Source organism: Oncorhynchus clarkii, chromosome 26, assembly GCF_045791955.1.
Source record: "Oncorhynchus clarkii lewisi isolate Uvic-CL-2024 chromosome 26, UVic_Ocla_1.0, whole genome shotgun sequence".
Lineage (NCBI taxonomy): Eukaryota > Metazoa > Chordata > Actinopteri > Salmoniformes > Salmonidae > Oncorhynchus > Oncorhynchus clarkii.
In genome coordinates, this window is record NC_092172.1 from 41,236,430 (window position 1) to 41,247,095 (window position 10,666).

The window sequence follows — 10,666 nt, forward strand, 5'->3', positions numbered from 1 at the left end:
TGAATCTATATTCATATTCTATGTTCTGATTCTATGTTATGTTCTGAATCTATATTCATATTCTATATCCTAATTCTATGTTCAGATTCTAGGTCCATGATTCTACATTATGATTATACGCTCTGATTCTCTGTCCTGATGCTACATTCTGATTCTACATTCTGATTCTACATTCTGATTCTCTGTCCTGATTCTACATTCTGATTCTACATTCTGATTCTACATTCTGATTCTATGTCCTGATTCTACGTTCAGATTCTAGGTCCTGATTCTACATTCTGATTCTACATTCTGATTCTACATTCTGATTCTCTGTCCCGATGCTACATTCTGATTCTACATTCTGATTCTCTGTCCTGATGCTACATTCTGATTCTACATTCTGATTCTACATTCTGATTCTCTGTCCTGATTCTACATTCTGATTCTACATTCTGATTCTACGTTATGATTCTCTGTCCTGATTCTAAGTTCAGATTCTAGGTCCTGATTCTACATTCTAATTCTACATTCTGATTCTCTTTCCTGATTCTACATTCTGATTCTACATTCTGATTCTACGTTCTGATTCTACATTCTGATTCTACATTCTGATTCTACATTCGGATTCTCTGTCCTGATTCTACATTCTGATTCTACATTCTGATCCTACGTTCTGATTCTACATTCTGATTCAAGATTCTGATTCTACATTCTGATTCTACATTCTGATTCTACATTCTGATTCTACATTCTGATTCTACATTCTGATTCTCTGTCCTGATTCTTCATTCTTATTCTACATTCTGATTCTCTGTCCTAATTCTAAATTCAAATTCTCTGTCCTGATTCTACATTCTGATTCTCTGTCCTGATTCTAAGTTCAGATTCTCTGTCTTGATTCTACATTCTGATTCTAAGTTCAGATTCTCTGTCCTGATTCTACATTCTGATTCTACATTCTGATTCTCTGTCCTGATTCTACATTCTGATTCTACATTCTGATTCTACATTCTGATTCTACGTTCTGATTCTAAATTCTGATTCTATGTTCTGATTCTACATTCTGATTCTCTGTCCTGATTCTACATTCTGATTCTACATTCTGATTCTACGTTCTGATTCTATGTTCTGATTCTAAATTCTGATTCTATGTTCTGATTCTACATTCTGATTCTACATTCTGATTCTCTGTCCTGATTCTACATTCTGATTCTACATTCTGATTCTACATTCTGATTCTCTGTCCTGATTCTACATTCTGATTCTACATTCTGATTCTACGTTCTGATTCTCTGTCCTGATTCTACATTCTGATTCTACATTCTGATTCTCTGTCCTGATTCTACATTCTGATTCTACATTCTGATTCTCTGTCCTGATTCTACATTCTGATTCTACATTCTGATTCTACATTCTGATTCTACGTTCTGATTCTACGTTCTGATTCTACGTTCTGATTCTAAATTCTGATTCTATGTTCTGATTCTACATTCTGATTCTCTCTCCTGATTCTACATTCTGATTCTACATTCTGATTCTACATTCTGATTCTACATTCTGATTCTCTGTCCTGATTCTACATTCTGATTCTACGTTCTGATTCTACATTCTGATTCTACGTTCTGATTCTATGTTCTGATTCTAAATTCTGATTCTACATTCTGATTCTCTCTCCTGATTCTACATTCTGATTCTACATTCTGATTCTACATTCTGATCTCTGTCCTGATTCTCTGTCCTGATTCTACATTCTGATTCTACATTCTGATTCTACGTTCTGATTCTGTTCTGATTCTAAATTCTGATTCTACATTCTGATTCTCTGTCCTGATTCTACATTCTGATTCTACATTCTGATTCTACATTCTGATTCTCTGTCCTGATTCTACATTCTGATTCTACGTTCTGATTCTCTGTCCATTCTGATTCTACATTCTGATTCTACGTTCTGATTCTATGTTCTGATTCTAAATTCTGATTCTACATTCTGATTCTCTGTCCTGATTCTAAGTTCAGATTCTCTGTCCTGATTCTACATTCTGATTCTAAGTTGTACTGGTGGTGGTTGTACTAGTTGCTACCGTCAGGCCCCTTGGTGCTGTCTACAGCCGGCGTGTCCTCCAGGACAGGTCTGTAGTAGAGCTCGTAGTATTCCACAGAGTCGTCTGAGAACAGGCTCCAGCACACACGCAGAGACGTCCGCGTGGCCGAGTTAGACACCTGGGGGTTGATGACCGGGGCAGATGGGGCTGGAATGAACCATGATCGTGACATTACAGAGAGAGAGGAATAGCTTTATGTGAATTAGGTTGTACTGCATGGATGTTTTATTTTCCTCCACAGAGGTTTATTTCATGGTCTTGACACTTTTTCTAAGTGACTCTATTCCATTGATTTCCACACTGCCTCTCCCCACAGACAATTTTAAACACAAAGGACTTGATTAAGACTATTTTATTACAGGATTTTTAAACCATTTTGAAACTTCTCTCAAATGTGTGTCCTTCCGTGGAATCAGAGATTCTGAGAAACCAAACAAAGCTGTCTGAGGTGAGTCACCAAGTGAATCAAAGATAGACACATGTCACAGACCGGTTCTAATGACACCCTACTGTAGTGCAGTACCTTGGACTAGATCCTTAAGGACCCTGGTCAACACTATATAGGGAACAGGACCCTGGTCAACACTATATAGGAAACAGGGCCCTGGTCAACAGTATATTGGGAACAGGGCCCTGGTCAACACTATATAGGGAACAGGGCCCTGGTCAACACTATATAGGGAACAGGGCCCTGGTCAACACTATATAGGGAGCAGGGCCCTGGTCAACAGTATATAGGGAACAGGGCCCTGGTCAACACTATATAGGGAACAGGGCCCTGGTCAACACTATATAGGGAACAGGGCCCTGGTCAACACTATATAGGGAACAGGGCCCTGGTCAACAGAATATAGGAAACAGGGCCCTGGTCAACACTATATAGGAAACAGGGTGCCATTTGAGGAACACAGCCATAATCTCTCTTCAAAACAGACTGACATCACAGCCATAATCTCTCTTCAAGACAGACTGACATCACAGCCATAATCTCTCTTCAAGACAGACTGACATCACAGCCATAATCTCTCTTCAAGACAGACTGACATCACAGCCATAATCTCTCTTCAAGACAGACTGACATCACAGCCATCATCTCTCTTCAAGACAGACTGACATCACAGCCAGCCTCTACAATCATTAACTACAGAAGCAGCATGGAGATTGTCTGTATTCCCTATGTAGTGCACTGCTTTTGACAAATAGGCTCTGGTCCAACGTAGTGTTCTATATGGGGAATAGGGTGCCATTTGGGACACAATCATTGACTCAGTCAAACTTCAGCAGAATGAAAGCATCACTCAAAAGTGCCTGACTCGTCACTCCAGTGGCCCAATGTAATTAAATACTCAGAGAAATGAAATCACTTTTGCATCAAAGTCATTTGTTTCTAAGCAACCCAACTCCCCTAGCTAACCTCCATTTATACAAAAGGTAGAGTTTGGAGTCTGGAAGGATTTCTCTGGGGCTCTGCTCTACTCTGTTCCACGCTCATACTCTTGGTCTAAATCAGGGATGGGCAACTTTGATGGGGGTGGGGGCCACAAAACAATCTGAACTCATCATGGGGGGCCTGCAGTGGCTCGCGGGTCTGCGTACCCACATCCATACCCCTACCTTGCCAGAAAAACATTTTAGCGGCCCCTCCTCTTGACAACGGAGAGAAAACGTTTTAGAGTAAAGTTCCTGTAAATCTACACATTTTGCCATGAGGCGTAGAGAACATTTTGCCGTTTTAAAACAAGAATGCGGCAAATCTACACATTTTGCCATGAGGCGTAGAGAACATTTTGCCGTTTTAAAACAAGAATGTGGTAAATCTACACATTTTGGCATGAGGCGTAGAGAACATTTTACTGTTTTAAAACAAGAATGTGGTAAATCTACACATTTTGCCATGGGGCGGGGAGAAGATTTTGCAAATGTATAACACATTTCATGCAATTCTACTCATATTGCCATGGGGCGAAGAGAAACATTTGCAGTTTTACTTCTTATTTCCGGCAATTCTAGACATTTTGGCATAGGATGGTTTGAGTCCCCCACCCAAAATACAAAAAAAATATGTTTTTTATTTTAGACTTTGTAAATTGACCAGTTGCCCATCCATGGCCTAAATCTAATTACATTTAAATATATATATATATATATATATATATATATAATATTTTACCTTTATTTAACTAGGTAAGTCAGTTAAAAACACATTTTTATTTACAATGACGGCCTACCCCAGGCCAAACCCGGGCGACACTGGGCCGATTGTGCGCCACCCTATGGGACTCCCAATCACGACCGCAAGTTTGTTAATAAAAATCTCAGATGTATCAACCGAGGCCAAAAATCATGGGATGGAAATGTCTGTACATTAAATGTACTACGTTATTCTGAATAAACCGGTTTTAAGAATAGAATTATGTGATCAGAGGGGGATGTAAAAAAACGTAAATAAAAATGTTTTGACAAATGGATCAATGGAGGGATGGATGGATGGATGGATGTATGAATGGATGGATGGATGGATGGATGGATGGAGGGATGGATGAATGGATGGGTGGATGAATGGATGGGTGAATGGATGGATGGATGGATGGACGAATGGACGGATGAATGGACGAATGGATGGATGGACGAATGGATGAATGGATGGATGGCAGTGGAGACTGCTGAGGGGAGGACGGCTCTTAATAACGTCTGGAACGGAGAGAATGGAATAGAATCCATGTGTTGGGTGTGTTTGATACCATTCCACTAATTCCTCTCCAGTCATTACCACGAGCCTGTCCTCCCCAATTAAGATGCCACCAACCTCCTGTAATGGATGGGTGGGTGGGTGTATGGAAGGATGGGTTGATTGAGTGATCAGACCTGGTACGATGTTGATGGAGTCCATCATGGTCTTGACGTCTGACAGGTCAGCGAGGGGCATGTCAAACTCCAGAGGGGTCACCAGCGTCAGGTCAGGCTTCTCCTTCGCAAATTCCTCAATTCTGATTAGGAAAACAAAACATCAATCAGCAAAAACCTTGATTGTGATTGGACAAACAAAACACCTGTCAGCAAACTTCTCCATTCTGATTGGACAAACAGACCTGTATTCAGTGAGGTGAAACGTTCAGAACGTTGCATATAGAAATGGAATGAATAGAGCTGACAAGATGCCCGATTCTACACCACGAAAAATCATACCTGTTCTACAAAATTGTTTTCTATCCGAATGTTTTGTAACGTCGCAACCTTCTGAACAGAGCCCACCTAAAACGACACTGAAAATGAACATTGGGACGTAGCATCATGCGTCGTCATGCTATTCAAAACATAAGCTACGGCAACAAACCCTATTCAACATCAAACACATTCATTATACTGCTTAGTTTAAATTAGTTTGAATTAGTTGGCTAATTAGGATCGGAAGCTATTTTGGTTTCAGAATGAGCGTTGCCGACAAACATAACCTGATATATTATCCTCATGAAACACTCCTAATCAGGCTGTTACACGGTTCACAGCAAATCACACGATTACACTGTTATTAACCAGACTCACTACCATGCAGTTGTAAACAAACACTTATCATAGTTTTGTTATAGCCTGGTCCCAGATATCTGTGTGCCTTGCCAACTCCTATGGTCATGGTCAAGCAACAAGATAACACAAATGGATCAAGCGTGTTGGCAAGAGAACAAGCAGATCTGGAACCAGGATAAAATGGATCTGGAACCAGGCTGAAATGGATCTGGAACCAGGATAAAATGGATCTAGAACCAGGCTGAAATGGATCTAGAACCAGGATAAAATGGATCTGGAACCAGGATAAAATGGATCTGGAACCAGGATAAAAATGGATCTGGAACCAGGATAAAATGGATCTAGAACCAGGATAAAATGGATCTGGAACCAGGATAAAATGGATCTAGAACCAGGATAAAATGGATCTGGAACCAGGATAAAATGGATCTGGAACCAGGATAAAATGGATCTAGAACCAGGATAAAATATAAAATGGATCTGGAACCAGGCTAGTTCGGTTATACTCTCAGGCTAGCAATGTTAGTCTCCTTACAGTATAGTATAGTATAGTTATGTTGTATTCTCAGGCAGCAGTGTTAATCTCCGTTCAGTACTTTACCTCTTTATGGTGGGCATAACAGCCTGTCAAGGGAAAGTTCACAACATCAAAAGTCAACTCCTCCAGTGGTCATTAACATTTTAAGGTTCATAAAACCTTTAACTGGCAGATTAAAACATCACAAAGACCACAGAATATACACTCAGTGGCCAGTTTATTAGGTACACCACACCACCCCGCTCGCGAAAATGGTTCGCTCCTACAGAAAGTGAGTCACGTTGCCGTGGCTTCCTATATAAAGCAGGCAGACAGGCATTGAGGCATTCAGTTACTATTCGATTGAACGTTAGAATGGGCTGAACGAGTGACCGAAGCACATTTTAACGTGGTAATCGTCATTGCTTTTCACTCCCGACAGTCTCTCGGGTTTACCCAGAATGGTGTGACAAACAAAAAACACAACTCCGAGCAAAACAAAGTTATCGTAAACTTTTAAACGTTTCAAAGTTGCAAGTTATAAAGCTAAATTCAATGATTTAATCTTGAATAAGTCATTGTGACGACCGACCCACTACAACAGACCTGTAGAAAGAGTCGTTTGTCCTCGGTGCGGTACAGTTCCTGGGCGGTCTCAATCAGGTCCTTGGATGCGTCCAGGGTGCGTCCGCAGCCCAGCAGCTGAGTGTACAAGGCCTCCAACTTCCTCTTCTTCTCCTCCCCCAGCGCAGCGGCTCGCTCGTCGTAACGATGGGACAACGTCTGTAGAACATCGTTGCAGTGCTGCTCCAGGTGTTGCTCCTGACGACCAAAATTCTCCTGAAAGACATGAGACGCTTCATGAAGCGATGATCAGGGGCTCCCAAACGGGGCTCACAGATCCATGATTGAAAACCCGTGGATGTGTCTTTGTTATGTGTGTACTGTGGTTGTCGTGTCAGTGATAGTGGTTGTCATGTCAGTGATAGTGGTTGTGTCAGTAATAGTGGTTGTTGTGTCAGTAATAGTGGTTGTTGTGTCAGTAGTAGTGGTTGTTGTGTCAGTGATAGTGGTTGCTGTGTCAGTAATAGTGGTTGTGTGTCAGTAATAGTGGTTGTTGTGTCAGTAATAGTGGTTGTGTCAGTAATAGTGGTTGTTCTTTGAGTGATAGTGGTTGTTGTGTCAGTAATAATGGTTGTGGCAGTAATAGTAGTGGTTGTGTCAGTAATAGTGGTTGCTGTGTCAGTAATAGTGGTTCCTGTGTCAGTAATAGTGGTTGTTGTGTCAGTAATAGTGGTTGTTGTGTCAGTAATAATGGTTGTGTCAGTAATAGTAGTTGTTGTGTCAGTAATAATGGTTGTGTCAGTAATAGTAGTTGTTGTGTCAGTAATAGTGGTTGTTGTGTCAGTAATAATGGTTGTTGTGTCAGTAATAATGGTTCCTGTGTCAGTAATAGTGGTTGTGTCAGTAGTAGTGGTTGTTGTGTCAGTAGTATTGGTTGTTGTGTCAGTAATAGTGGTTGTTGTGTCAGTAATAGTAGTTGTTGTGTCAGTAATAGTGGTTGTTGTACCTCCACAGTGAGGAAGATCTCTTCTAGATGTCCTGCAAAGTTCTCCATCTCCACCACCTTCTCCTCCAGCTTAGTCCTGATGTTATTCACCTTGTCCTGAAGGCACAGCAGAAATGAACTCTTACAGAGGGCCAAGGGTCGCCTGAGTGCAAATCTGCCTGTAGAAGTTGTCAGGAGAGCACACACAGACTGGCACTCAGGCTAGATCAAGGGTCTATTCACATGGAATTAACACATACACCTTCCTCTACCTCCGACTCAACACACACCTTCCCCTACCTCCGACTCAACACACACACCCTCCCCTTCCTCCGACTCAACACACACCCTCCCCTTCCTCCGACTCAACACACACACTCCACCCTTCCTCCGACTCAACACACACACCCCACCCTACCTCCGACTCAACACACACCTTCCCCTACCTCCGACTCAACACACACCTTCCCCTACCTCCGACTCAACACACACCCTCCCCTACCTCCGACTCAACACACACCCTCCCCTTACCTCCGACTCAACACACACCTTCCCCTAGCTCCGACTCAACACACACATTCCCCTTACCTCCGACTCAACACACACCCTCCCCTTCCTCCGACTCAACACACACACTCCACCCTTCCTCCGACTCAACACACACACCCCACCCTACCTCCGACTCAACACACACTTTCCCCTACCTCCGACTCAACACACACCTTCCCCTACCTCCGACTCAACACACACCCTCCCCTACCTCCGACTCAACACACACCCTCCCCTTACCTCCGACTCAACACACACCTTCCCCTAGCTCCGACTCAACACACACATTCCCCTTACCTCCGACTCAACACACACCCTCCCCTTATACCTCCGACACAACACACACCCTCCCCTTACCTCCGACTCCTTGTGCTCCTCAAACACGTCATCGTGTCCGTCCACAGAGCTGTCAGGTGATGGAGTTCCATCCTCATCTGAAGACGGGACATACGCCTCAAACCTGCTGATGATCACTTTATTGTATCCATTATTAAATGATTGATGCGTGCATCATGTCATGCAAAGATTATATACATAGTGCATTAGACACCTTGGTGGCAGTAGCCTTGAGGTTTGAGAGGCGGGCCAGTAACCAGAGGTTTGCCGGTTCGAACCCCTGAACCCCTGCCTGCAAGGAGAATCTTCAGGGAGTGAGCCGGAAGCCGGAGGATCCTGTACACTACCTACTACAGTTGTGCCCTTGAACAAGGCACTTTACCCCCAAGTACCCCTGTCAGCCTGGGATGTTTGTGTTGTGTATCAGGTTGGGTACTGTGACAGCAACAAACCAAAAAAAGAATATCTGTGCAAATGGACCAATAAAGCAGGTGTTGTATTACGGACCTTAGAGAGTCGCTGGTATCCGTGGAGAAACGCTGGAAGGTAGAGGACAACTCTCTAGTCTCTGTTCTCTCAGACACCACTACAAAGGCCTCTTTGGTAGGGAGATCCCTGTTCACCTCCTCCTCCTTCACCTCGTCCTGGTGCTCCTCACCACGCTCCTCGTCTCCACTCAGCACCTCCTCAGTGATGACATCCAGCCTGCTTCCTGTGAAGACCTCATACAGGTCCATGATGGGAGGAGGAGGGTGGAGGTACTGTGGTGGAGATACTGTGGTGGAGATACTGTGGTGGAGCTACTGTGGTGGAGATACTGTGGTTAAGGTACTGTGGTGGAGATACTGTGGTGGAGCTACTGTGGTGGAGCTACTGTGGTGGAGATACTGTGGTTAAGGTACTGTGGTGGAGATACTGTGGTGGAGGTACTGTAGTGGAGATACTGTGGTGGAGATACTGTGGTGCAGATACTGTGGTGGAGGTACTGTAGTGGAGATACTGTGGTGGAGATACTGTGGTGGAGGTACTGTGGTGGAGATACTGTGGTGGAGATACTGTGGTGGAGGTACTGTGGTGGAGATACTGTGGTGGAGGTACTGTAGTGGAGATACTGTGGTGGAGATACTGTGGTGGAGATACTGTGGTGGAGATACTGTGGTGGAGGTACTGTGGTGGAGGTACTGTAGTGGACAGGACAATCAAATAAAACATGTCAGATTAATATTTTTCCACAAAGGACCAGGATCCCACTGGAAGTAGTTATTGTCAAATATGTTGATGTTCTATTCACCCAACATTAACCAACCAGTCATTCACTTGTGTAAATGTATATGCTTTATGTACCTTTAAAAATAAGTATAAATATTCAATTCGTTTTCTTATGGAAGCCATGCAAAGAGTTCATTATTTGCAATCAAAACAAGTATGATTCATAGTCTTAAATGTTTAGAACAAACACTTGTTCAGAAATAACTGTACACAGTGATGACAGTTAAAGGAGGGTTTGCTTCTCTAACATCCTGGACCTCTGTCAAAGACATGGATCAGGCAGGCTGTACACATAAACAACATCCTGGACCTCTGTCAAAACATGGATCAGGCATGCTGTACACAAACTCAAACACACCATTTAAACTATGCTGTGGTTTCATATTTATTTGCTATAATTATGACTAGACATATCAGTTATTATAGCTTAGTTACTAACAATTCAAAAACACTGGTTAAGTTTACCTTGGTGAGAAATTATTCAATAACTCCCCCAGCAACGTCGATTCAGGGCGACCATTGACAGTGTTTTTGACAGGCTAACCAAGGAAGCAAATACAGTTCGTGACAAATATAGCAGGAACCCCAACTGTTATGCACACAGATCAAGTGTCAGCATGGGTATTTTGACTTAGTGCCAAAATCTGCCTTTAGTCGCCTAATAAGAGTGATAACATTGTATTTAATCCAATAGTATTTGATTGTGAATGTGGTCAATATTTTCTTGAAGGTGACACGTTGTATTAAATATTCAAATATCTTGGAATAAATCGCTGATACATTGTAGCGAATGAAATTGGCTGTGGAATTCCCCCTGAGCATGTGACGGAAAGGTCA

The 10,666-nt window shown here is 42.6% G+C and overlaps 1 protein-coding gene across 6 annotated transcripts in view; it reads right to left on the reverse strand.

The window, feature by feature from the left end:
* The window catches only part of LOC139384804 (fibronectin type III and SPRY domain-containing protein 2-like), a 62,780-nt gene that overhangs the window by 13,327 nt on the left and 38,787 nt on the right, over positions 1-10,666 (reverse strand). The window contains exons 1-8 of one of the 6 annotated variants that reach the window (XM_071129689.1): positions 10,295-10,566; positions 9,068-9,363; positions 8,582-8,684; positions 7,697-7,792; positions 6,733-6,966; positions 6,211-6,233; positions 4,950-5,071; positions 2,064-2,231 (exon numbers count right to left, since the gene is read on the reverse strand). In XM_071129689.1, coding sequence (XP_070985790.1) covers positions 2,064-2,231; positions 4,950-5,071; positions 6,211-6,233; positions 6,733-6,966; positions 7,697-7,792; positions 8,582-8,684; positions 9,068-9,297 — 976 coding nt within the window. In that variant the 5' untranslated portion in view covers positions 9,298-9,363; positions 10,295-10,566. Of the gene's footprint in view, positions 1-2,063; positions 2,232-4,949; positions 5,072-6,210; positions 6,234-6,718; positions 6,967-7,696; positions 7,793-8,581; positions 8,685-9,067; positions 9,742-10,294; positions 10,567-10,666 lie in introns of those variants that run through there. The other 5 variants (XM_071129687.1, XM_071129690.1, XR_011628879.1 and 2 more) reach the window with 5 other exon arrangements.